Source organism: Coloeus monedula (genome assembly GCF_965178545.1).
Source record: "Coloeus monedula genome assembly, chromosome: 10".
NCBI classification, from domain to species: domain Eukaryota; kingdom Metazoa; phylum Chordata; class Aves; order Passeriformes; family Corvidae; genus Coloeus; species Coloeus monedula.
The window spans coordinates 17,893,027-17,919,735 of record NC_138790.1 but is presented as its reverse complement, the minus strand read 5'-3'; the positions used below and the strand labels follow the sequence as shown (position 1 = coordinate 17,919,735).

Below are 26,709 nucleotides of genomic sequence, written 5' to 3'. Positions count from 1 at the left end.
AGATCATCTGGTTCCAACCACCATCCCTCAGGTTCCCCTGGGGCTGGCATGTGAGTAGGGATGCTCTGTACTCGGGGGTACCACATGCCCGGGGAGAGGGGGAGCAACGAATGGGGGGGGGGGGGATCCCCAGGACATCCCGAGGGCGGGGGTACCCCCTGCCTGGCGGGGCAGCCGCGTCCCCCGGGTGCCGCAGGACGGGACAGGACAGGACGGCCCGTGCCAGGCGGGGGCGGCGGGGCCGGGGCCCGGGGGGATGTGGGGGGGTCGGAGCGCGGCGGGGGGCGCATACCCCCCCGGCTGGCCGCTGCCTGCGCCTCATTAGCGGGGCCTTTGTTTGCACAGGGCTCGCAGCTCCCGCTTGCCCATGCCGCCGCCTATAAAGCGGAGCCGGAGCCGGCAGCCGGGCAGAGGCGGCGGCAGCGCCCGGCAGCGCCCGGCCCCCCCTCCCCGCCGCCGCCTCCGGTCCCGGTCCGCCCGCCCCGGCCGGCCGGCACCATGCGCGCCGCTGCGCTGTTGCTGCTCGCCCTGCTCCCGCTCCGGCCCCTGCCCGGCCGCGCCGCCCGCCCCAAGCTCGCCCTGCCCATCCGGCCCGACACGGATCCGCTGCCCCCCGGCGGGGCGGCAGGTAGGAGCCCCCTGCCCTACACCCCTCCTTCCCCCTCTCCGCGCACCCCCGGTCCTGTACAAGCCGCTGCCGCACCCCCCCGTCACGCATCCCGCGTCGGGCACCCCCTCCCTGCCACCCGCACCCCCGTCGTGCATCGCATGCCTGCACCCCCCCGTTCTCTGGCACCCCGCGTTCCGCCCCGGGCCCCCCGGCTGGCCCGAACCGGCACCGGCAGCGCAGCGGGCGGCGGGGCGGTGCCGGCCGGTCCGGGGCTGCGGCAGGGGGGTGCCCGCGGCCCGGAGATGACCGGGACGGCGGTGAGTGGTAGTGGGGTCTCCGCAGGCTGCGCCTTCGGGGGGCATTTCTATGCCCTGGAGGAGACGTGGCACCCGGACCTGGGGGAGCCCTTCGGGGTGATGCGCTGCGTTATCTGTCACTGTGAGCCGGTGAGTGCCCCCACACACCCCTTTCCCTGGGAGACCCCCCGGGACCCGGCTCTGCTGGGGAGGGGGCTGGCAGGGAGGGAGTTCGACCCCTCTGTTCAGTGCACTCCTCTCCTTCCCATGGAAGAGGGAAGCGGGATCCCTTCAGCCAGCCGGACACCTGGATGTCCTCCCCCGCGGCAGGGGGAAGGGAAGGGGGGTTTAAAGGATCAGGCTTCATTCTTCCTCCCCCTCCTCGGGGATGGCCTCCGGCCCCCTCCCTCCTTCCCTCCGAGCAGTTCCCTGAGGCCGGGGCTGGCGGGGCCACGCACAGCTGGTCAGGAGCCTGGGGGCCGTGGGGAGGGGGCCCGGGTTTGGCTGCCGTACAGGCATCTGGGGACTGTGCAAGGTGCCCAGGGGCTCCAGATGGAAAAAGATGGGGGAAGCCAGGCTGTGCCGGGAGGGCGTGACTGGAAACACCTTGGCACGGCTCTCCTGGGGTCTTCTTGGCCCCTCCACAGCAGAGGAACCACCGGGGGAAGCCCGTGGGGAAAGTGAACTGCAAGAACATGAAGCAGGACTGCCCCGTGCCTGCCTGTCCCCGGGCCACGCTGCTGCCTGGGCACTGCTGCCACACCTGCCCCAAAGGTGAGGAGAGTGGGTGCTTCCTTGCAGGGAGCCCCCCCAGCCCCCCAGCATCCCCCACTGGCCTGGGAAAGGGGGCATTGCACACCCCTTTGAGAAGGGTTAGTCAATGTGTTATGAAACTCACCAGTGCCCAAAATCTGATGGGCAGGGGGAAGCCCTGATGGGAACAGCCTGGCAGGAATGCAGGGAAGGCGCACAGGGCTAAATGCCCTGCCTGTCCATGTGCCTGTGCACAGCTCACCCCAGCTAAGAGCCCCATAGTGATTCACAGGGCACATCTCAGTCTGTCTCAAGAGGGGGGATTTACTATTTTCCCCCATTCCGAGCTCTTGGGCACAAGCAGCCTGGTGTGATGGTGTCCTCCTGTGTCCACCCCATGCCACCCTTACCAGGCCCCCCAGAGAAGAGCCCTGCACCCCGCTTTGACACCTTCGAGTACTTCCAGGACAAGGAGGATGACTTAGACAAGCCCTACAATGACCGCTCCTACCTCAGCTCTGAGGGCCTGGCTCGCGATGATGCCCGCACAGGTGAGCCACCTGCCCAGGCAGCAGCAGTGTGGGGCACCCCCCATGCTCCCCCTCATCAGCAGCATCCTCTCCCCAGAGTTTGTGGCCTTGCTGACGAGTGGCCCAGAGCCATGGCGCCCCACGTCCAGCGCAGTGGCCAAGGCTCGCTTCACCCTGCTGCGCTCTTCCCTGCTCTTCTCCATCAGCTACGAGCGGTGAGTCCTGCCTGCTGCTGCCTGTCCAGCCTGGCACAGCAGGCAGCTCTCTGGAAAAAAGGGGGGAATTTAACAGTGTTTGTGCCCTTCTGTTCCCTTCTGACATCCCCCCCAAGGTGCCAGAGCCTTGCACTGACAGAGTGAGAGATTTGGGGAAGGGGGGGCAATGTGCTGGGCTCCAGCCTAGGTCAGCAGCCAGAATTTCGGCACACCCACGGTGTCGGCTCAGCCTCACCCATTTGCCTCCAGGTCTGGACTGGGAACAAACGGGAACGGTTCCAGGGCTCCCGTGGGTGCAGCTGGCAGAACTACTGTGCCACCCTGCAGGCTCTGCCGGTGGGCAGTGCCTTGGCACTGCTGCCAGGGTTCCCCATCCTTGCCGTGCCCTTCCCGGATGCCCGCCAGCAGCAGAGCCTCTCCTCTCCCTCCCTCCTTCCCGCTCCAGTTTCTTCTGCTCTTCCTCGCTTCCAGGCCCCTTTGCATAGTAAAGTGGTGACTAATTTCCAGCTCTGACAGGGGGAGCCAAGCGGAGCCGAAAATGCTCCTTATTTACAGCCTGAACAGTCAGCTCCCAGCGGGTCCTGCCATGGTGCCTTTCCCGGCAGAGACCCCCATCCTGCTTTGTGCCGGTTAGACACCGCTCCAGGACAGGGGAGCCCAGAGAACCCGTGCCAAGCTGGCATTTGGCAGGACAGCAGTGTTGGGCTAGTCCTGGAATGGGTGGGCAGAGTCTGGCGCTTGGCACCCCAGGGGAACGTCATCCTTCTCCTGCCCACCCCAAACCCCCGGTGACTCCCCTGTGCCCTCCCCGACACACCCCTGTGCCTGATGCTGAGGGTGGTGCCGGGGGAGGGGGAGGGCAGGCACGTGGCCCTTGCTCACCCCGCGGATGCCCGCAGGCTGGGGCGGCCGAGCCGGGTGCGTTTCAGTGACCCCGAGGGTAACGTGCTGTTTGAACACCCCGTGCAGAAGAGCGCTGCCCCTGAGGACGGCATGGTGAGAGGGGCTGGGAGGGCAGGGGGCACGGTGCTCCTTCCCACCCTGCCGGGTGTGCGGTGCCCCCCAGCCACCGCCCAGCCCTTCCATCCATCAACCACAGCTCTGCGGGATGTGGAGGACGGTGTCCAAAGCCAATGTCCAGCTCCTGCGGGGGGAACAACTCCGTGTATCCCTCATCACCCGGGCACAGCCGTCTGGAGAGGTCCACGGGCACATCCTCAAGCACCGGGCACTCTTCGCAGGTAAGTCCAGCTCTGGCAGGCACACCCAGTGGGTGCCCACCAGAATGTCCCTCATGCCCCTGTCCCTGCACAGAGACGTTCGGTGCCATCCTGACCTCGTTGGACCCCTTGCACTTGGGTGCTGGGGGCATGGCCATGCTGACACTGAGCGACACGGAGAACAACCTGCACTTCATCCTCATGGCCCGGGGACTGCTGGAGCCTGGAGCAAGGGGTGAGAGCAGGCAGGGAAGGGGAGGGAGGCACTGCCCAGATGGGGCTACATAGAGCTGAGGGGGTGCATGGGTCAGCATCTGTGGGGTCAGGATGGGTGCCTGGGCTGGGTGTGAGGCTCAGGGTGAGTATAGGGGGTGGGGGTGGGGTGGGGTGAAGGGTGAGGTGTGCATACGTTGTATGTTGGGTGATTTGGGGTGCGCATGGTGGGGAGCAGACGGTGTGCACCTGTGTGGGGTGACTGGGGGTGCTGCAGAGCATATGGGATGTGAGGGTTGTTGTGCAAGAAGGACAGGTTTGTGATGTGGGTGTGCACGAATTCAGGGGGTGCTGGAGGGAATGGTGAGGGTCTAGGCAAACAGGGGCAGGCAGCTGGCAAAAAAGTGCCAGGGGGTTGGAGACAGTAGGCATAGAGGGGTGGGTTTCACAGTGGTTGCAGACCCCTGGTCCAGTGGGTCTACTCCCCTCTGTCATGTCCAGAATCCCCCTGGGTCCCACTGAGGGTCCGCATCCTGCACCAGGGCCAGACATTACGGGAGGTCCACGCCAACATCACTGTGGAGGTAAAGCCTTCTGTTCCCCCACGTGCCCCAGCAGCCACGGTGCCCAGAGCACCAAGGTTGATCCATGGCACTCTACCCCCGCTGTCAGGACCCCGACTTCGCAGAGGTGCTGAGTGACCTGTCTGCTCAGGAGCTGCAGTTGCTGGTGCAGGGGCAGCTCCGCATTGCGGCTGAGACGGAGGGCCGGCACGCACGGCAGCTGGCTGGCACCATCACCACCCGCCGCAGCTGTGACAGTGAGCGCAGGGCAGGCACCCTGGGGTGCAGGGGGGTTGCTGTGCTCACCTCCATGCCAATCTCACCCACCCCTGTGCCTCTCTCCTCGGGCTGAAGCCATCCAAAGTGTGCTGTGCGGAGCGGATGCTTTGCTGCCGACCAAAACTGGGGCTGTGGGCTCAGCCAAACTGGCACTGCATGAGAATGGCACCCTGGAGTACCAGGTAAGTGGTGGACACCCATTTCCCTCTTGCGGGTCCCAGGGGTATCTGCCACCCTGGCACTGCCCCTTGGCACTCTACCCACAGGTGCAGGTAGTGGGCACTGCCAGCGAGGTTGTGGGCATCACACTGGAGACCAAGCCCCGGCGGAAAAGCAAGAGGAACATCCTGTTTGACATAACACCCAGCTACAAGGATGGGCTGGTGAGCACTAACCGATGCTGGGAGGGGTGGCATAGGGACTTTGGGTGAGTCCCTGTCCCAACCTGCATGATGTCCCACCAGTGGCAGGCCTGGGGTGCCTGGCAGAGCCCCAGTGCCCGCGATGCCCACATGCTTCTACAAAATGAGCTCTTCCTCAATGTGGCCACCAAGGATTGGGCGGAGGGTGAGCTGCGGGGCCAAATCATCTCCCTGCCCTACAGTGGGCTGCTCGCCCGCTACACAGGTACCAGGGACTTGTGGGGTGGTAATGGGGGGCAGTGGGGCAGCCCTCCCACACACCACCCACCCCCTCCCATGGTCCCTGTCTGTGTGCAGAGATGCCCGTGGCGTTGGCAGGGCAGCTGGTGTCCCCCCCAGTGCACAGTGGCGCTGGTGGGCACGCCTGGCTCTCGCTGGATGAGCACTGCCACCTGCACTATGAGATCTCGGTGGCGGGGCTGGGACGGCCGAGCGACGGCACTGTCAGTGCCCACATCCATGGGGTGGCCGAGCTGGGGGAGATGGGCACCCGCCCCCACCAGCACAAGCGCCTGCTCAAGGGTTTCTACAGCACTGAGGTAAGGTGGGCACCTGGTCAGGGCACACCGCAGTAGGGGCTGGGCCAGACCTTATCCCCACCCTGGTGCCCCTCTTGCCACGACAGGCTCAGGGGGTGGTGAAGGACCTGGACGCCGACCTGCTGCAGCACCTGGCCCAGGGCACTGCTTTCCTGCAAGTCAGCACCAAAGCACACCCCAATGGGGAGATGCGGGGACGGGTAGGTCCTCATCGGGGCAGGACACCCCTACCCATCCCCACTGCTGCCTGGGACTGGGTGGCACTGCCTGGAGCAGGGTGGAAGGGTGCAGGATCACTCTGTTACAAGGTCCCAGCAGTACAGCAGTACACATCAGTGTTCTGTGGTCATGGGAGGTCCCTTCACCAGCCCTGACCATGGAGGCCAGCGAGGCACCAGCATGGGAAGTGACCTCCTGCTCACTGCCCCTCCAGGTGCACATTCCCAACCAGTGCCATGCAGGAGGGACCCGCCTGGCCCCGGGGGAATCCCTGGGGCAGGCTGAGGTCTCCGAGAGCACCAAGACCAGGGACCTGGAGCAGCTGAAGAAAGACCCCAACTCCTGCTTCTTTGAGGGTCAGCACCGGGCACATGGCACCCGCTGGGCACCTGACTACGACAAGAAATGCTCCATCTGCAGCTGCCAGGTACGAGCCGGGGATTGTGCTGGAGGGGCAGCACCCATCAGTAATGCTCCTCCGCAATGAACCCCATCCCTGCTGTCCCCAGAAGCGCACAGTGATCTGCGACCCCATCTTGTGCCAGCCCCTCAACTGTACCCACCAGGTGCACCCAGAAGAGCTGTGCTGCCCCATCTGTGAAGGTACCTGGGGGATGGCCTGGGGGGTTCCTTGTGAAAACAAGGTGGGGGTCCCTCTCGGAGACTTGGCTGCTGGCACCATGTGCATCCCCTCATGGCCTTCCTCTTCCTTGTAGAGAAGAAGACAGAGCAGGAAGAGCTGAAGCTGGAGCGGGCACGGGACAGTAGCGAGGGTAAAGTCCTTGTGGGCATGGGCTGAGGGGGCAGCTCTGCAAAGGCTGACTCACAAGGGCTGTGACTTCCTCTTCTTCTTCCTCTCCTAGGCTGCTACTTTGATGGCGACAAGACATGGCGAGGCTCCGGCACTCGCTGGCACCCTGTCGTGCCCCCCTTTGGCCTCATCAAATGTGCCATTTGTACCTGCAAGGTGGGTGCAGGTTCCCGACTTGCCCCCCAACCTGGTCTGGCACCTGTGGGTGATCTCAGTTACCAGGCACCGTGCCTGAGGCTCAAACCAGGGCATAGGGCGCTGACTGCCCTGTGCCTCCCATGAGCCCTGTGCCCTTCCTGCAGGGCACCACAGGTGAAGTGCATTGTGAGAAGGTGCAGTGCCCGCGGCTCACCTGTGCCAACCCTGTGCGCGCCAGCCCCTCTGACTGCTGCAAGCAGTGCCCAGGTACCTGCACCCCTCTCCTGCCCTCCATTCTCCCTGTGTAGCTCCCGTGTGCCCTCACTGGCAAGGCCACAGGCTGCCCTGCCACAGGCGGGCATCCTTCCAGTGTCCTTTCCTGCAGCCCCAGAGAAGAGCGCCCTGGAGCTGGCTGACTCCATGCAGGCGGATGCGCCGCGGGCGTGCCGCTTCGGGCGCCGCTGGTACCTCAACAACGAGAGCTGGCACCCCTCTGTGCCGCCCTTTGGAGAAATGAAGTGTATCCTGTGCTGGTGTGTGGTGAGTGTGCCAGACTGGGGCGGCACCAGGGGAAGGGAAGGTGCCCCTATGCCAGTCCCCAGGGCTTTGAGAATGGGTGGGAGAGCAGCACCCCAGACACCCACTGCACCCTGAGGAGCTGCTGCACCCCAGCCCTGGTGCTCAGCCCCTCTCTCTGCTCTCCAGTCGGGGGAGACGCACTGCCAGCGCCAGGAGTGCCCCCCATCTGCCTGCGCTAGCCCTGCCACGAGGGACAACCCCTGCTGTGCCAAGTGCCGTGGTGAGTGCAGTGCTCACACATTGGCACCACTGCCCAAACACTCTGTGGCAGCCCCCACACCTCCCAGTCTCCTTGGTGCTGAGCACAACCACCCCAAGTGCCCTCCTGGCACCCACTGTGCCCATCTCTCAGCCCTGCTTTCTCCCCCCAGCCCTGGATGCCCCCTCAGATGCACGGGAGAAGGTCCATGATGCCAAGGTGGAGTCACGGAGCCACTGAGCAGTCACTGCTGCCCGGAGCAGGGCAAGCACTCAGCGCTGCATGGAGGGGCCCCACTACCTATTGCCCCTGCCCGTGCAGGGCGGGGGGCACAGAGGAGCACAGTGGGGTGCACATGGCCAGGCCCCCAGCCTGGGCACCCCATCTCAGCACAACTGCAATGCCAGGACTGCCCTACCCGCTCATGCCAGTGGGCAGTGGCCGGGCGCATGGAGGTTGGGGCACCTGCTGCCCTGCCCCTCAAGCCCTCCTGGCCAGCGGGCATCATGCCCATGTTGTACATAGTGTAAAGTCCCTCTGTCCCCTGTTTGCTGCACCCACGCTGTCTCGGCCAGGTTTCTCACATAATTTATGGTGGCAGTGGATGGGGGTCAAGATGTATTTATTAAAACCAGAGCTATTGCCCACCCGGCTCCTGTCTCTTCCTAGCAGCAGCAGGCACAGGGCCGTGCCCCTGCATCCCATGCTGGGCGCCAGGGGAACTTGCAGGCCCTGGCATTGCTGTGGTTGGGGATGTATATTAGGGGATATGGGGTATGGAAGCCAATGCCAGCATGAGGATATCCCTATGGGCTGTGGGGTGGCACTGGAGAGGACCAGAGCAGTGTACAGTGCCCACAGCTGGAGCCATGATGCCAACCTCTGCCCACGGTGGAGGTTGCCAACACAGTTGTAGATGGTGCCCGCTGGCACAAGGACACAAGGATTCTGTTCCCCACACCTCCATGGTGGCATGAAGAGCCCAGCCTGGGGCCCCAAGCCAGCTGCCACCCTTGGAGGCCCTGTCCTGCAGCATCCACAGCCAGCCGCGTGCCCAGGGCTGGGCACAGACACCCCAGCAACCCCAGTCATCCCAGTACAGCTGCACTGGACTAAGGCCTTGTGGGGCCCATGGGAGACCCAATGTTGCCACCTGCCCTTCAGTCCCTAATGTGGAGGACTGAGGGATCTCTGGGGCCACTCATACTGTGCTGGTATACACTGGGATGACTGGGACAGTCAGAGCTATACTGGCTTGTATTGGAACAGTGCCTGAGCTGTAGGGAAATTAACACTAGGCTCTACTGGGACAGCAGTAAGGCATAGTGGCAAAACCTCAACACTCTAGGGGGACAATGTTAGCCTACTGGGGCCACACCCAAGGTGACACTAGGCTAGACTGGAGTAGTGGTAGAGCAATAGAAGAATGACACTGGGGCACACTGGGCTGGGACAAAGCCCTGTGCGCTAGGCTGGGTGTCCTGCCCTGAGTACACCCACAGGCACACAGGCGCCTGTGCCAGGAGGGTGGCATCACCTGTGGTGGCCTTGCAGTGTGCTGGTGGCCCACAGCCAGGCACGCTGGTGGCAGTGGGCAGAGCATGTGTCCTGGCACAGGGCTTCCCCGCCGGATGAACATCCCTGCTGCCACGGGGCAGTGCCAGGAGCTGACGAGCAAGGAGGGAGCTCCGTGCCTGGGGATACAATGAGCGGGCAACCCATTTTGTCACCTCCCTGCCTCAAACCGGTTCATGTCGGGCAATGAACCCTCCCAGACTGGCACAGGACATAACCCAGCCCCCAGCCCAGCAATTGTCACCCACCCTTGGGGGTGCCGACGTCAAACCAGAGGGTGGCACCTGGGCAGTGAGAACTAGCCCATTCCCGATCCCGCAGCACCAGTCCAGCAGTGCCACAGCTCTGCCTTTCCCTGCATCCAGTTCTTGCCACAAAGGTGCCATCCTGTGCCCCGGGAAGGAGGGTGAGAGTGGCCCTGCCAGCTGCCCCGGTTGCCCCTGAGCCCGTGGCGGCGGTGAGACAGAGGTCCCGGCAGCCAGCCTGCCATGCCGGAGCACCTTGCCCAAGGATTGCCACGCTCTTCCCGTGTGCCTCTCTGGAGAGGACTGAGCCTCTCCTGTCCAGCGAGCTCAGCAACGAAGAGTGGAGCCCATCTCTCTCCCTGGGGGCTGACAATCCTGGGACACTGAGCAGCATCACGGTAAGGATGAGCTCCCCGTCAGCTTTGGGGTGGTGAGTCCCCAGAGTGCCAAGGTGCCCTGCCCCCCTTGGGCATTGACAGGTGCCCTCGTGCCCTTCATGGCAACACAGACCGCAGGCACTCTGCCCCCACCGATCTGTCACCCAGCCAGGCATGGCCATTAGCCTGGGGATGATCGTCTGGAGAGCCTCAGCCCAGTCCTCCCACATCTCACCGGGGAGAACCCACGGGGAAGCAGCGCCCAGCCCCACGCCAGCCCCTTGTACCTGTGGGAAGAGGGAGCAACGTGTCCCAGGGGAAAGTTGGCCCGTGGTCACCCTATGCCAGCTTTTACCCTCACCTGCACCCACTGGTTGCCCACGGGTGCCATCCTGGGCAAAAGCCACTGTGGACGGAGTACAGCCATGGGACAGAGTTCCCGGCCGGACTCCCCTCGACCCAGCCGGGCGCTGGGTGCCCGGCGCTGCCGGTGCCGGTACCGGGAGCCGCCGGTGCCGGGCGCTGCCGGCGGAGGCGGAGCGCGGCCGATCCCTCCCCCGGGCAGTGCCCCGGGCCCGCCCCGCGCGGTCCGGGAGGAGCTGCGGCCGCCGCGGGCACCGGCAGCGGCACCGGCACCGGGACGGCGCGGAGCGGAGCGGCGGCAGCAGCGGCGGCACCATGGCCTCCGAGAGCGAGGCGCAGCGGGCGCTGCAGTATGAGCAGACCTTGGTGAGTACCGGGGGCACCGGGCGGACACCGGGGTAGCCCAGGATGCGACAGGGCGCGATGGAGCACCCGGGGGTTTTGGGGGTCTGGAGGTGCTGCCCTGCTGAGGGCGGCAGAACTCCGCGGTGCCCTGTTTGGGGTGCTGTATCCTGTTTGGGGTGTCACTCCCAGTCCCCCCGGCTGTGGAGGAGCCCAGCTGAGCCCACACTCCCAGGGCAGGACTTCTGCACACACCTCACCGCCCCCTGCCAAAAACCCTCCTCACTGGGAAGGGATGCCCACCCTGTGGGGGTCCCAGAGGCGCCAGCCGGGCACGCTCCTCTCCCCCGCACGGCATGTCCCCGGCCCTCTGCCCCCGAGATAACGTATCTCCCCCACCCGCAACCTTAGCCCCATGTTTACAACTCCTTTTCCTCCGAGGCCTCCCCACTGGCACCAGTGTGTCCCGTTGTCCTGGGGTGTCCTCCTTCCCCGCTGTGTCCCCAGTGACTCCACTGCTCTCCACTGCCCACGGCCCCCAGACATCACGGGCAAAGGTGCTTTTCCCTGGCCTCTACTTGGGACGGTGCCCAAGGCGGACGGTACTTTGCCCTGGCAAAGGCATGCGGACAGACAGGGCCAGGGAGGTGTGCAGGGAAGCAGGGACTGTGTGGCCACAGAGCTGTCGTGCCCACGGCTGCCCAAGAGAGTCTGAGCAGGTTGCTGTGTGCGGGGCGGGCCCTGCTGAGCCTTACCCACCCAGCATGGACGCACGGGGTAGCGTCGGGGCACTGCTGCTCTGTATACCCTCTGCATTGCCTTCCCCAGCACCCAAACCCTTCTTCTGGCGGTACCCCTCAGTGCTCACCCCAAGCTGCCCCTACCCCGCCGCTGTCAGGTGGCTGCAGGACACCAGCTGGCCATGGGAACCGCGGCTGTGCCGTCATCTCCACGACCTTATTGACCCCACGGTTCTTCCCGGCAGGGCTGAGTCAGGGAGCAGTCGGGGGCAGGAACAGGGGCGAGCTGTGGCGGTGCCTCTCCCCGCCGCCGGCTCTGGACGGCCCCCCTGGGCAGCCTGGTCACGGTGGCTGAGCAGAGAGGCCACCCCAGCCGGGCACCACGGGGCGGAGGAGCCTGCGGGCAGCGCGTGAGGGGAGAGGCACGCTGGGCTGGCATCAGGACAGCCGTGCTCGGCATCAGCAGACTTTGCCCTCCTTTTCTTTGGGCAGGGTAGCACCCATGGCCTGAGTGCTCCATGGTGCCCATCCCCATGGCCTCTGGGCTCAGTGAGGCTCATGAAAGCACCTGGGGCTCGTGGGTGAGGCTGGGTGCGGGCTCCCGTCCCATAGCCTCACACCTGAGTTGTGGGAGCTGCCTGGGCACGTGCTGGGCAGGAGGAGTGCCCAGCCCTCCCCAGTGCATCTGAGCCACCACCTGCTCCTGCCAGCACCTGCCAGGAGGGTCAGGATCCAGCTGGAGCCTGGCATGGGCTGGTCTGAGCTGGACAGCCTGGAGACAGCTCCTGCCTGTGCCCACAGCCAAGCCATCACAGCCAGGCTGCAGGGTTGTGCCCAGCCATGCCCAAAGGTCTCTGTCCCTACCACATGCCCTTCCCCTCCCCATATTTCACCAGCCCTGGGATGCCATGGGTCTTAGGGCCCCAGACCTAAAGGTCTCCCCAGGCATCCCACCCTGGGGTCCCCATGCTGGGCAGGTGTCTGTGGGAACCCCTGGCATGCTGAGGGTGCCAGGGTGCACATCAGCCCCAATGTCCCCCACATGCCAGGCTGTCATGGCAGGGAGCAAAAGGCCCCGTGGGGGGGATTAAGCTTGACAAACTGCCCTTGTTCATTGCAGAGCCTCTCAGGGTGATTAGAGCCCGGCTAAGACGGGTAGCGTGACACACACCCCCTGGCCTCTGCCTGCCCACTGCCAGCCCAGAGGACCCCCCACTCCCTTGCCTTTAAATATCTCCCCTAGGGGAAATTTGGGGAGAAAGGTTGGCCGGCATCAGCCATGAGGAGGTGGGCACCACTGCCAAGCAAGCTCAGTGCTATGGGACAGGCTGGCACGGGGACACGGCAGCACCAGATGCCAGTGCCCGCCCCAGGCGCAGCATCGCCCGGGCACAGCAGGCACCATGGGCTGGCAGTGCCCAAGGGGCTGTGGCACAGCCGGTGCCTGCAGTGCAGGAGCCCAGGACCAACACAGCGGCCTTGGCCCGTGCCCGTGTCCCCGAGTGCCCCCCGCCAGCCCCCCCTGTGCCCGCTCCCTGCCCGCCCGGCACTGTGATTGTTCAGCTGCTTCACGGCAGAGGCCGGAGTCCCGGGGCTGTTTGTGTTTCAAAAGGCCTTTGTGGAAAAATAACCGAAGCGGAGGAGGAGGAGGAGGAGGAAGGAGAGAGCCCACCACTGGCCCTCACAGCCATGCCAGGGCTGTGGGCACAGTAGCTGTGGCTGCTCAGCATTGGGCACCCATGGGGGTCCCACGTCCTTCCTGTGGGGCTGTGGCATGGGGTGGGCATGGGGTGGCAGGTGGCAGTGGGGTGGCACAGCCCCTTTGCTCGTACCCCTGTTGTTGCAAGTGGGGTCAGCTGCAAAGTGAAGCAGAGGGGGGGCAAATCCCACCACCCCCAACCAGGCTGGAACCTCTGGCACTGGGCATCCCACCGTGTGCCCCAACACCTGGCGGGGCAGTGTGGCAGCCCCTGGCACAGCCCCAAGAGGTAGACACAGAGGTGGTTTGGGGAGCACTCAGCCTGGGGCTGCTCTTATCTTGGTTTGGGCTGGCCATGGGTCAGCAGTGGGGCCAGGCAGGCAAGTGCTTGGCAGGGTGACAGCACTCCTGGGGTGACGGCTCATTTCATCTTCCAGAGCAAACAAGCTTTTTTCAAAGGGAGCCTTTGAAAGCAAGACCCCGTGCGGGGCCGGGGTCCTCCTCTGTCAGCCAATGCTGGATTTGGCCCCTCAAGGTGGTCATGCCCTTCCCCCCAGCTCTTTTCCACAGGGCAAGGAGCCACTGAGCCCATGCTGAGCAGGAGTTTGGGGGAAAATCCGTGCCAGGATAGGGTCAGCAGTGGAAATTAGTTCACCCTCCTCTCCCTGCTTACATCCCCATCCTCCCTCCCGCTGCTGGGCACAACCTGGGTATTAGACAGCAGAGAATCCACCCGGCGCCGCTCTGGCTGCTTTCTGCTCTCTACCAAAGGGACCTGGGCAGGAGCGCTGCCCCGTGAGAAGTGCACCTTCACGCCGTCCCCACGGGGAGTTGTCATGTGCCAGCAGGCCAGGGGGCTGCGAACAGGACCCAGGCATCCAGGGTGGGCACTGCTGCCAGCAGCCAGGGCTGGGCTGCCCACGTGCCCAGCGCGGTGCCCACCCGTGGCGTTGCCCCTCGGCCGGGTGCCGGCACGGGCCGTGCTGGAGAGGAGGGCGGCTGCGCCCCGGCTGGGCAGCCACGCGCTGCGCTGGCACGGCACGGCGGGTGGGCACGGCATCAGCATGGGGCTCACGTTGTCCCGACGTGGGAGCCTGGCAGGGCCCCCACGGCCCTGAAGCCTCCCTTTGTGCCGGGCCAACCTCTGGCGCTTGGCATTCAGGTCGTGCGGGGGGAGTGAGACGGAAACCAAGCAACCGAATCCTTGGCAGTGCCCGCCAGCGCGGGACAAATGCCCCCGGCTCAGTGGGGAAGACAGGCACAAAGAGCTCCTGGCCAGCACAAGGGGCACTGCCAGGGCCACCCCCTGCCAGGGCCAGGCCACGTGCCGCAGCCAGGCAGGAGGCACCCGAGGAAAGGGGGTGATTCCTATGTGGGCACAGAGCCACTCGCACCCCTTTGATCCCTAACCCCCTCGTCACAGCCCAGGGACCGCCCTGTGCCTGATGTTGTGCCCCCTCCTCCTGGAACTGGGGGTACATCCTGTCCCTCTCTGTCCTCCTGCCTCTCTGCTGCCAGCTGAGACCAGCCAGCTCGTGTCACCTGTGGCCTGCCAAGGCGGCTTTTGGGGGGGTATCCCAGCCCTCATTGCTCTTAGCAATGTCGGGGTGTGGTGCCTGCAGAGTGCCGGCACAACCCCAATACCAGCCCTCAGAGAGTCTCCTGGCCAAGCTGGCCACGGTCCTATCACTGGAGGCCCTTCCCCACCCTCCACCAGCACAGTCCGGTGCCTGGGGCACCTGGGCAGGGCCGGAGACTGGTACTGACGTTTCAGCTGCCTGCTTTGGGCACGTGAGCAAAACAATCACTATCGATCCACACTCACCTTATCTGCCTGGCTCCTTCCCACGCCCCGAGGGCAGCCGGGCACTCCCACAGGCACCTCCACCCGTTTGCTTTGGGATCCCATGCCTGTTCCCTCACCTGGCAGGCCATGCCAGCATGCCCACTGCTCCCCTGACTCAGTTTCCCCACTCGGGTGCAGGAGCTGGGGTACCAGCTGCCCTAACACCCCTGCCTACTCCTTTTCCCCCAGATGTATGGGCGTTACACGCAGGACTTGGGCACCTTTGCCAAGGATGAGGCGGCCCGGCTGCGGCTGCAGGAGGGGGACACCCCCCGACCCCGCCGCCCCTCCGAGCTGCTGGAGTACACCCAGGGCCGCTGTGCCCCCTGTCGTGGTAAGGGTCACCGGGATATGGACATGGGTGGGCACAGCCCCACGGTGGCACAGTCTGGACACGGCTGCCCACCCCACCACGGCGGTGTGGGTAGAGTTTCTCTGGCTGTCATGGGACACTGGCGCCGAGGACAATGCCACCTGCCCGCCGGGCAGCAGGGACACAATGGCCCGAAATAGCCAGGCACGCTGCAGGGCCTGGGGGCCCCCAGCCCCTCTAGCTGGGGCCATGCCAGGGAGGCTGTGCTGGTGGGAGGTGCATGCCCGGCAGTGCCGTGTGCGACTGTGCACAGTCAGCTGGCTGTGACAGCTGGACACAGAGGTGCTCCTGCACCAGACGGTACCAGCGGTGCTGGGTCAGTGCTGCTGGTTGTGAGCATTTATGTTGCTGTCAGCCTGGCTCTGCCACCTCAGTGTGCCCATCCCTGGGGCACCCAGCCCTGAACCCGCCCTTGTGTCCACAGTCTGCGCCTTGCAGTGCCAGAGGTTCCTCATCTCCAAGGTGGGTGAGGACTGGGTCTTCCTCATACTGCTGGGGCTGGTCATGGCACTGGTCAGCTGGGCCATGGATTTCGCCATTGCCACGTGTCTTCAAGGTAAGCAGGTACCAGTGGGTTCCTGGGACCGTGGCAGGGCTGGGAGTGGCCATGCCATAGGGCCACGCCATGTGCCTTGCCACCCACTGCCCATCTGACCGGCTCTTCCCACAGCTCAGAAGTGGATGTACGGCGGCCTGGACACCAACGTGCTGCTGCAGTACATGGCTTGGGTCACCTACCCCACTGTGCTCATCACCTTCTCAGCTGGCTTCACCCAGATCCTTGCCCCCCAGGCCGTGGGTAGGGCATCAGGGGGGTGCCTGCACCCTAAACAGGGTGTCCACTCCCTGGGGCTGTGCCTTGGGAGCTGCCTGGGTGTCTTCCTGGAGGTCCTGGGGGTCTTTCTAGGGACATGGGCTGGTCTTCAGAGGATCTCCTGGGGACTAGGATTTGGATGTCATCCTGAGCTGTGGGGTTGGGGGTCTTCTAAGGCCTATGAGAGAGGTCTTCAGAGAGTATCCTGTGAGTTAAGGGGTGGATGTCCTCCCGGGCTATGAGGCTAGCAGGCTTGGGGGTCTTCCTAGGGCTAAGAGCTGATCTTCAGAGGGTCTCCTGGGGGCTATGAGATTGGAGTCCCTGTGGGGCTATGGCTTGAGCTGTGCCTACATAATCATGGGGCTGTTCCTGATTACTGTGGGAAGTGGTGTCTCTGGGATCTCCCTGTGGCAGTGGGGTGTGGCAGAGCATCAAGGATTACCCCCCAGAACCATGGGGCAGTGTCCCCCCTTCATGACTGTTGGTCAAGGCCGTCCCCATGTCACCAGGCTCAGGGATCCCCGAGATGAAGACCATCCTGCGGGGTGTCGTGCTGAAGGAGTACCTCACCCTCAAGACCTTTGTGGCCAAGGTGATCGGACTGACATGTGCCCTGGGCAGCGGCATGCCCCTGGGCAAGGAGGTGAGGGCAGTGCCTGGGGCAGGGTGAGCAGGGGCCAGGGAGTGAGGCTGAGGGCAATATCCTCAGTCCCCCTGTTGTCCTCTCAGGGTCCCTTCGTCCACATTGCCAGCATGTGTGCAGCCCTGCTCAGCCGCTTCCTCTCCCTCTTTGGGGGCTTCTATGAGGTGAGCAAGGCAGGCTGGCCCCAGGAGGATCAACCTGTGCCCACCAGCAGGTTTGGCAGTGCCTGGGATTGGGGGGACAGTGTCCACTCACTCCTGTCTTCCTCACAGAATGAGGCAAGAAACATTGAAATGCTGGCAGCTGCCTGCGCCGTCGGTGTTGGCTGCTGCTTCGCCGCCCCCATCGGAGGTAGGGTCACCCGGGCCCCCCCCCACACCCCCTGCACCTCCCACTCAGGCAGCAGGGTCCACCTGGCGAGGCAAGCAGGACCCCCAGGACAGCTGGCCTGGGAGAGGGCAGTGCTGCTCAGCAGGGAGGAGTAAGGGAGGAGCGGGCACCATCATCCCAGATGCGTAACATCTGCTCTTGTCCTCTCCCCTGCCGCCCTGCGCTCCAGGGAGCTCCCCACTCCAGTCCCGCTGAGCCCTGCCCGTAGGTTGGTGATGTGTCTGACTCTTTCCTTGCCCTTTGCCTGCTGCCCCATTTGTCTGTCTGTCCATCTGTGTGCACCTCACTCCATCCCAGTGCCACCCTTCATGTCGCTGCCCACATGCCTGTGCTACCCTCTCGCTCATGCAGACTTGTGCTTGGCCCACTGTGCCGTGTCCACTGCGCCCAGCTGGGACCAGCCACGTGCTTTGCCAGGGAAGCCCTCGAACTGCCCCATAGTGTGTCCATGGGGCCCCCCCATGGGCTGTGCACGAGTGTGGACTCAGGGTGGGAAGCATGCTAGGCACCGGGGCCCTGCCTAGGTTTCTCCACCTCCCTTGTGCACTTCCCCCCAATGCCAGGCGTCCTCTTCAGCATCGAGGTCACCTCCACTTTCTTTGCCGTCCGCAACTACTGGCGTGGCTTCTTCGCTGCCACCTTCAGCGCCTTCATCTTCCGTGTCCTTGCCGTCTGGAACAAGGATGAAGGTACCTCAGGCAGGGTGAGGGCACAGGGGTCGCCTGCCCAGCCCTACTGACCCCCACCATCCCCCAGAGACAATCACGGCACTGTTCAAAACCCGCTTCCGCCTCGACTTCCCCTTCGACCTGCAGGAGCTGCCTGCCTTTGCCGTCATCGGGTGAGTGCGGCCATCCCAGCACCCATCCTATGGCCCCAGGGGTGGCAGCGGCAGCGCTGGTGGTGCTGGTGGTGGCAGCAGGACACCTCTCCCCTTGGCTCTGCCCAGGATCGCCAGCGGCTTCGGGGGTGCACTCTTCGTCTACCTCAACCGCAAGATCGTGCAGTTCATGCGCCGCCAGAAGACCATCAACCGCTTCCTCATGAAGAAGTAGGTGCCCAGCAGTCCCCAGCAGCAGGATGGTGGAGCTGGGGCTACACCAAAATCACCCCCTGCCCTGTGCCACCCTGCCAGGCGCCTGCTCTTCCCTGCCCTGGTGACGCTGATCATCTCCACGCTGACCTTCCCGCCCGGCTTTGGACAGTTCATGGCTGGCCAGGTACCTGCCATGGGGTGACACACAGGTCCCCACCCCAGGGCCACCACAAGCCCCAGCTGACCCCTGCCCATCACCAGCTCACCCAGAAGGACACCCTGGTGACACTCTTTGACAACCAGACGTGGGCCAAGCAGGGGCTCAGTGATGAATTCGAATACTTGGGCATTCTGGAGGCCTGGCACCATCCCCGCTCCAACATCTTCATCACACTTGTTGTCTTCATCCTCATGAAGGTGGGTGCCTACTGTCCCTGTCATCCCCAAGGTACCACCAGGAGCTTATGGAGAGGATTTCCTGGATGCCACCAGGGAGATGCCAGATTGTTGCCAGAAAGGTGGCACCAGAAGGCATTGGGTGGCTGCTTCGAGAGTCCACCAAGGTGTTTGCTGGGTGGTGCTGGCATGCCATCAAAGAGATCTTGGCTAGGAGCCACCAAGGTGCCACCAGGGAGGTGCTGGCTGCTTGCTCCTAGGTGCCACCAGGGAGGTGCTGGCCAGATGCCACCAAGTACCACCATGGAGGAGCTGGCAGGGTGCCCCTGGGAGGAGCCCATGCCCCATGGCAGGGTGTGGTGCCCACGTGCTGCTCTACAGCACCTAGATGAGGGTCACAGCAGGGACAGGAGGCAGGGCTGGGTCTGGGGGGGCAACTAATGGGTGTCTGCCCTGCAGTTCTGGATGTCAGCCTTGGCCACTACCATCCCAGTGCCATGTGGAGCCTTCATGCCCGTCTTCGTCATTGGTGAGTCCCTGTACCCTGTGTGGGCACAGTGGGAGGAGGAAGCCACCTTGCAGCCCACACTGGGCACCTGTGGGTGCCTCCAGGTGTCCCTTTCCCTGGCAGCATCAGGCAGAGGAGAGGGCGTGAGGCTGGGCTGGGTGCCAGGAGAGCCCTGTGCCCGATCCCAGCCCGTCTCTTTGGGCAGGGGCAGCCTTTGGGCGCCTGGTGGGGGAGAGCATGGCAGCCTGGTTCCCTGACGGCATCCACACAGATAACAACATCTATCGCATCGTGCCGGGGGGCTACGCCGTGGTGGGTAAGCACTGAGCTGGAATGAGGACACCGTGGTGGGCATGATTTGGAGATACTGCCCCACAGCTGAGGTGATGATCCCCAGAACTGGGAGTGATGCTACCACTGGGGATGGTCCCAAGGGCTCCGGATGTGGTGGATGCCTTAGATGGGGGAACCCAGGGTGGGGACATAGCCTGGTGGGCAATAGCTGACAGCCCCCCTCCCTGTGTCTCCTGGGGGTGGCCGCAGGGGCGGCCGCACTGTCGGGTGCTGTCACCCACACGGTGTCCACGGCCGTCATCGTCTTCGAGCTGACGGGGCAGATCTCACACATCCTGCCTGTCATGATCGCTGTCATCCTGGCCAATGCTGTGGCCCAGAGCCTCCAGCCCTCCCTCTACGACAGCATCATCCGCATCAAGAAGCTTCCCTATCTCCCTGAGCTGGGCTGGGGCCACCACGAGTGAGTTTGTGTCCCTTGCCCCAACCCAAAACCCCTCACTAAGCACAAGGGGAGGGGATGGCATCACTCTGAGGCCACTGCTCCCCTTCCTGGGCAGGAAGTACAACGTGCGGGTGGAGGACATCATGGTGCGGGATATCCGCTATGTCACCCTCAGCTGCAAGTACCGGGACCTGCAGCAGGTCCTGCACAGCACCAAGATGAAGAACCTGCCACTGGTGGAGTCAGCTGGTGAGACACAGAAGGGGCTCTGCCGGCATCCACAGCAGCCGTGGAGTGTGCCAGGATGGGGGGTGGGTGGCAGAGGGAATATCAGGAGCCAATGTGGCCCCTTGCTGTGTCTGGCAGAGTCCATGATCCTACTGGGTTCCATCGAGCGGACTCAGGTGGGGGCCCTGCTCAGCAACCAGCTCAGTCCCCACCGCCGACTCCTGACCTTGCGGCAGAAGGTGCTGTCCGAGGATGGGCACCGGCTCTCCGATTCCAGCATCCGCTTCCAGGTGAGGGATGCAGCTATCCTGGGGGATGCCCGGTCAAGGTGCCCCCCACCATCACCCTACCACCCTATACCCCCACAGATCAACACAGAGACCTCCTCGGGCTCCCCTGCCCGCCCCGCACTCCGCAAGCCCCTGAAGCCGGCGCTGAAGCGGGTGCCAAGCAGCCCGGCTGACAGCCCCCCAGGTGAGTCTGCATGTGGCCCTCCTGGCCCCCCTCTGTCCCCCACACTGACACCGCCTCTCCACCCGCAGCTGGCACCACTGACCACACTGGCATCGCCCTCAAGAGCCTCTTCTGTGCCAACACCTCTGCAGAGCCCACTGAGGTGAGAGCCTGGCCCTGCACATCCCTTCCCATCCCTGCCTGGCCTTGCCTGGCCCTGCCCAGCCCTGCCTTGCCTTGCCTGGTCCCTCCCAGCCCTGCCCAGCTCTGCCCTTTCTTATCACATCCCTTTCCATCCCTTTCCATCATTTTCTATCCCATCCCACCCCATCCCGTTCCTACCCATGCCATGCCATGCCATGCCATCCAATCCCATCCCATCCCATCAGATCCCGTCCCATCCCATCCCATCCCATCCCATCCCATCCCATCCCACCCCATCCCATCCTATCCCATCCCACCCCATCCCATCCTATCCCATCCCATCCCATCCCATCCCATCCCATCCCATCCCATCCCATCCCATCCCATCCCATCCCATCCCATCCCATCCCCTAACCTCCGTCTCTCCCATGGGCCAGGCCCAGGCCGCAGCCTATCCCAAGGCCAAACGCGTCCGCCTTTCCATTGTGGTAAGCTGCAGCCAATCGCAGCCTGGGCACAGCTCCTCCCAGCCAATCAGAGCCTGGCAGGAGTTCTCTCAACCAATCAGAGGCCTGGCAAGATTGTGCTTGGCCAATCACGTTGGGCCTATGTCCGTGCAGTTCATTTTGGATGATTACGATTCCATCCAGCCGATCCTGGTGTGCACCGCCCCTGTCCCAAACCTTCCCAGGAACTGGGACACGGAGCCTCCCAGCAATCACAGCCACGGGATCTGCCCCACTTTGCTCAGCCAATCATGGCACACCTTGCATTCTCTCCACCAATCACAAGCTTGGCTTGTCCAACTTTGGCCAATCAGGGTGTGACCAATGTCCTGTCAACCAATCATGTTACTTGACCTGCCCATGTGCTGCCTGTACCCTGCCTGCACCCCGCCCATGTCCTGCCTGCACGTGCTGCCTACACCCTTGCCATTCCCTGCCTGTACCCTGCCCGCACCCTGCCTGCATGTGCTGCCTACACCCTTGCCATTCCCTGCCCGCACCCTGCCTGCATGTGCTGCCTACACCCTTGCCATTCCCTGCCCGCACCCTGCCTGCACCCTGCCTGCATGTGCTGCCTACACCCTTGCCATTCCCTGCCTGTACCCTGCCTGCATGTGCTGCCTATGCCCTTGCCGTTCCCTGCCTGTACCCTGCCTGTGTCCTGCGTGCAGCCGGCGTGCGGATGCACCGCCTGCCTCCCTCAGGGCTGCTCCAACACACCTCTCTTGCAGGAGGAGATGGTTCTGGGTGACAAGATGACCCCAGCAGAGGTGAGGGGTTGGGCAGAGACAGGCAGGACCCTCCTTCTCAGAGGGATCCCAGACATCCCAAAGGGGTGCCAGAGCATGAGGTGGGCATGGGGAGGTAGAGGGGGGATAACACAGATTTCTCCATAAGACTGGGTGTAGGGAGGATGGGGGGGCTCTTGCTGGCACCTGTGGGGAGGCCATACCCCTCACCCTGCCCAATGGTACCTCCCCAGATACTGGAGTGGGAAGAACAGCAGCTGGACCAGTTGGTGGACTTCAGCAGTGCCAAGATTGACCCCGCACCCTTCCAGCTGGTGGAGCACACCTCGCTGCACAAGGTGCGCCCACACCCCACCCCAGACCCCCACCTGCAACCCTCAGACCCCCAACTCAGCCCCCTCTTCCTGCAGACCCACACCATCTTCTCTCTGTTGGGCCTGGACCACGCATTCGTCACCAGCATTGGGCGGCTGGTGGGCATGGTGTCCCTCAAGGAGGTGAGCAGGGGGCGGGGAGCCTGGAGGGGCACAGAGTGGCACCTGGAGCTGTTTGCCCATGGGTTTGGGGTCCCTGCAGCTGCGCAAGGCCATCGAGGGCTCACTGACAGGCAAGGGGGTGAAGGTGCGCCCGCCGCTCGCCAGCTTCCGTGACAGCACTGCCAGCACCACCGAGGCCGACACCACCGCCCTGCACCAGCTCTGGGACCGCCACCAGCACCACCACATGCCCCGCGAGGCTGGTCCTGGGGGCGACGATGATGATGACACCCCCAAGGGCCAGTGAGACCCTTGAGATCCACTCCCCCATGTCCCCAGAAGCCACAAGGGCCCCCTGGCAGGTGCCGGGGGATGCCCACCCTGAGCCCACTGATGCCAGGCTCAGCACAGGAATGGGCACCCTCAATCCAGTGCCGCTGCCCCCTCCCTGTTCCAGGGACCAACCGAATGCCCTCCAGCCAGCCCCTGCTCCCCAACTACCTGCCAGCTCTTGGGGCTTCCCACTTCACTACCTCTGTACCCCCCCAGTCCCTGGTGCCCCCCAGAATGGCCACTGCCCTCTCACCCTCCATGGGCACCACAATGTCCCTGCTCAGGGTGGCATAGGGGGAGAGAGGGGCATCAGGTTGGGGTGTCCACGGGGACATGGGTGGGCACTGCCCCCTGTGCTCAGCACCTCATGGCTGGGAACAGGGGGTCCTGCTGCCTCTCTGCCGTGCACATCTCCCCATGTAAATACAGAGATTTTTATATTAATTTAATAAAAGGACTTTATAAACAGAGCTGGAGCACTGAGGGGCTGGAGGTGGAGAGGGACACAGGCTGTGGGCACCATCTGAGCTTCACCGCAGTGCTGGGGTTGGCATCACTCAGGGCAAGGAGCCTTTTGTCACCCAGTGTCACTCACAGCGTGGCCTCACTGCGGTACAGCAGCTGTGGGGGCTGCCCAGGGCCGGCACTGGCGCGGCGCCGGGCAGTGATGACCAACGTGCCAGTCTCGGTGAGGGTGCAGCTCACCGACAGTGGGTCTGTATCCTCAGGCAGCTGGCACTTGTGGGTGAAGGTGTCACAGACGGTGCCATCCTCAGCCACCTGCGGGGAGGCAGCACCGGTGCAGTGGGACACAATGGGGCATGGTGGGTACACAGCACATTCCCAGTTACCCCAGTGCTTCTAATGGGGCAACTCCCAGTCACCCTGGCTCCAGCAGGGAGTTCAACAGGGAAGATCCCAGTGACTCAGGGGCAATTCCTAGTTACCCCATTGCCAGCAGGAAGCAGGCCCCAGCTGCCTAAGTCTTGTCTTGTGGGGTAAATTCCAGCTACTCCAGTGCCAGCAGGGACCGTTCCCAATTGCCACCTCCAGCAGAGAATGCAATGGAGCAGGAATTCCCAGTTGTCGCATTCTCAGTGAGGACAGTTCCCAGTTACCCCAGTACAGGAGAGGTGCAGTAGGGCAGGAGTTACCTGTTGTCCCATCGCTGGGGCACAGCTCCCATTTACCCCAGTGTCAGCAACAGCTGTTCCCAGTTACCACCCCGTCCCCGCCACCCACAGGAGGGGGTGTCATGGGACAGGACCCCCATGGCCGGGGGGAATGCTGCCCCCTCAGGTGCCTCACCTTTTCTGCCTGGATGGCGACATGGCAGTTGGAGGTGGTCACCACAATGTCAGGGGGCTCAAACTGGCTGACGTCGGCCACCACTTGGTAGGTGTCACCCTGGGCACGCACCCAGGTGCCCAGGCTGCAGGGGTACATGGCACCTGGGGACTCTGTGGGCATTGGAGGGCTGCTGGGCATGGGGCCACAATGCCCAGGGTCTGGGGCACTGCAGGGTGTGGGAGAGTCTGGTGACACTGGGGGAGGGAGGGCTGGGGGTAGCAGGTGGCAGTGGGAGTTTGGGGATATTGAAGGTGCTGGGGGATTGCAGGGGGAACTGGGGGTCCCAGGCGTATGGGGGTACTGGAGGCCTGGAGGGGTACTGCGTGGTCTGGAGGCACCTGAGGGCACTGGGAGATTCCAGGGGCACTGGACAACGTGAGGACAGCAGGGGAATTGAACAGGAGGGTGAAGACACTGGGGATGACCAGGAAAGCCTGGGGGAGTGGGCTGGGGGAGATGGGGACACTGGAGTTACTGGGGGTGTACAAGAAAGGGGGGGTCTAGCAGGTGACATCAAAGGGTGTGGGGCACAGGGGAGCTGAGGACATAAGGGCAGCCTGGATGGCCTGGGTTGGGGAGGAAAAGCTGTGGGGGGGTTCTGAGGACAAAAGGAGGATCAAAAAGGTCTGGAGAAGGGGGAGGAGGCAGCACAGTGGTCCTGGGGACAGCAGGGTCACTGGGGTTATTGGGGACTTACAGGGGGAACACAAAAGCACTTGGGGAGTAAGAGCTGCAAGACAGTCCAAAGAGCCATAGGGCACCTGGGGGGCAGTCAGGGTTTCCCCCGAACCCCCCCAACCTGTGCTGAGAGGAGGGTCCCAGGCTGTCGCCAGGCACAGGTCTGCTAGTAAACCCTTGGGGAGACCATCCCCAGGGTAGCAGGGCTCCCCGAGGGTAGCAGAGCCCCCCCCACCCTCCATGCCCTGTACCTGGGTACCCAAACGCCTCATGTGCCCGTGCCCCAAAGGGTCCATGCCGCCGGTCGCCCTCGAAGCGGGGTTTGCCGTGCCCCTGCCCGTAGGCGCTGAGGAGCTCAGCACGGTACGTGGAGGCTGAGCTGCGCGCTGCCATGGCGCCTGCTGCCCGCGCCCCCCGGGGCCCTGCCGTGGGGAGGGTCCAGCCGCCCGCCAGCCACCACCGCCAGATGCCCATAATTAGGCACCCTGTCCGTAGGAATGCGAGATAAGGGACGAGGCCTCCGTCACCCCGTGGGGCCGCGGAGGGGGATGCATCCCTGCCACCGCTGGCCTGCCACCTCCTTGCCCCCCACCTGCAAGAAGAGGCGGCCGGCGCAGCGCTCGCACAATTTACTTTATTCAAGACCTGGCAGGACGGAGGAGGGGGTGCCACGGTGTGGGCACCCCACGGATACTCCATAGGTACCGCCACAGCGGGGCGGGGGGCTCAGGCAGCTCCCACAGATATGCACATGCGTGCACATGCCCATGCGCTCCCAGGTGTGCACATGCACACACACACAGAGCAAAGCCCCCACCCATCCACGGGCACCCCGCATCCCCAGCCCAGCCCAGTACCGTGGGGAGCATCCGCTGCCCCCGGGAGGGAGGGAGCCATCAGCATGGTGTCGGGCCTGCTGGCCCCGGCAGCCCCTCGGTGATGCAGGGACAGGAGGGGCCAGCCCCACACCGGGCACCCCGTGGCAGGGAGGGAGAACAGGAGCTGTGCCCGGCGGGGGGTTGATGGGGGTGCTGGGGGTGCAGGGGAGCAGGGGTGCAGAGGGTGCTAGGGGGCACCCCGGGGTGCGGGGACAGGGGACAGTGGCTGGGCTGGGTGAGGAGCAGCATGCAGGGGGAGAGTGGCCCCACGAGAACACGTGCCATGCAGGAAGGGGCGTACAAGCATTGGCAAAAACTGGCATTCCTCCCCCAAACGACGTGCCTGGAACCCCTCACATGGGCTTGGGGGGTCCCCGAGGGGGGGTGCCACCCCCAGCCAGGACAGGGGGGGCTGGTCGCCCTTCATGTAGGCACTTGGTTCCCTGCTAGGGGTGAGTGACTTGTCGACAGGGACATCAGTCCTGCTTCCTACCCCCTCTCTCCACCCTGCATTGCCTCATAGCAGACTTGGAGCCCCTGGCTGGGCTGAGCCCCATGCTGCAGGGCTGGCTTGGGGCTGCTCTCTTGGTGGCCCAAAGCCCCCAGCCTGGCGGCCTGTGCCCACCTGGCCCTGCAGTCTTCCCGTGCCAGCCCCATGCATGTACAAAAGGGTAGGAAGTCCCAGCACCACAGCACACCCACAGCACCCCTGGCACCCCCACAGCTCCCCTCCAGCAGCTCCATGCTCCAAGGCAGCAGTTCACAGTTTTAAACACGGTCCAATAAAAGTTGGCCAGGGAGAGAGGAGAAAAGCCCTTCCCACACCCAAAACCCCCACCACCACCCTGGCTCGGGGTGGTAGAGGCACCACGGGATACTTGGAGAGTTTCAGCCATGCCATTGTGGGGGAGGGAACTGTGCCCAAAAGGGGAGCCCAGGGTGGTTTGGGGGAGAACATGCGAACAACCAGCCCCACTTATTTAGTCTTGTCAGTTTTTGGGGGCACATCTGGGCATCAGGGCAGGGGACAGACCCCCCCCAAGCCCTTCCCTGCACCCCTTCCCTGCTCTCATGCAAAAATCCAGGAGGGCAACGATGTGGCCAAGCAGGGCCAGGGCATGGTGGGGGCACACTGGCTGGGGGGGCTGCAGTGGCCCCCTGAACCCCTCCTGCGCCCGGATAGCGAGGGGGAGCAGTGGCAGGGCCTGTCCCTCACCCAGCGTGGGGTCTGGCCAGAGGGCT

General features: G+C 64.1%; 3 protein-coding genes across 3 annotated transcripts; 2 read left to right on the top strand and 1 right to left on the bottom strand.

Annotated features, from left to right (window-relative positions):
* Positions 1 to 498: 498 nt before the first annotated feature.
* CHRD (chordin) lies at positions 499 to 7,850 on the top strand (the record flags this gene model as incomplete). Its single annotated transcript, XM_082288081.1, has 23 exons — positions 499 to 628; positions 953 to 1,056; positions 1,554 to 1,680; positions 2,064 to 2,210; positions 2,287 to 2,404; positions 3,304 to 3,400; positions 3,504 to 3,645; positions 3,719 to 3,859; positions 4,339 to 4,421; positions 4,510 to 4,657; positions 4,755 to 4,861; positions 4,946 to 5,062; positions 5,150 to 5,306; positions 5,399 to 5,640; positions 5,727 to 5,840; positions 6,074 to 6,286; positions 6,369 to 6,462; positions 6,576 to 6,632; positions 6,723 to 6,826; positions 6,973 to 7,075; positions 7,194 to 7,348; positions 7,514 to 7,607; positions 7,759 to 7,850. 23 exons carry the CDS (start codon positions 499 to 501, stop codon positions 7,824 to 7,826), a joined length of 2,862 nt encoding a protein of 953 aa, XP_082144207.1. The 3' UTR covers positions 7,827 to 7,850.
* A 2,611-nt stretch (positions 7,851 to 10,461) lies between these two features.
* Positions 10,462 to 22,535, top strand: CLCN2 (chloride voltage-gated channel 2; the record flags this gene model as incomplete). The annotated part of the gene is made up of 23 exons (XM_082287691.1): positions 10,462 to 10,512; positions 14,963 to 15,107; positions 15,571 to 15,702; positions 15,817 to 15,945; positions 16,470 to 16,603; positions 16,690 to 16,767; positions 16,876 to 16,954; positions 17,557 to 17,682; positions 17,750 to 17,834; positions 17,943 to 18,044; positions 18,129 to 18,213; positions 18,291 to 18,446; positions 18,885 to 18,954; positions 19,139 to 19,249; positions 19,477 to 19,690; positions 19,788 to 19,921; positions 20,039 to 20,190; positions 20,269 to 20,374; positions 20,443 to 20,516; positions 21,735 to 21,773; positions 21,986 to 22,090; positions 22,163 to 22,249; positions 22,329 to 22,535. 23 exons carry the CDS (start codon positions 10,462 to 10,464, stop codon positions 22,533 to 22,535), a joined length of 2,601 nt encoding a protein of 866 aa, XP_082143817.1.
* Positions 22,536 to 23,152: 617 nt separating this feature from the next.
* Positions 23,153 to 24,982, bottom strand: LOC309576625 (heat shock protein beta-7-like; the record flags this gene model as incomplete). Its single annotated transcript, XM_082288038.1, has 3 exons — positions 23,153 to 23,341; positions 23,870 to 24,021; positions 24,841 to 24,982. The coding sequence occupies 3 exons, from the start codon at positions 24,980 to 24,982 to the stop codon at positions 23,153 to 23,155; spliced, it is 483 nt and encodes a 160-aa protein (XP_082144164.1).
* Between the last annotated feature and the right edge of the window lie 1,727 nt (positions 24,983 to 26,709).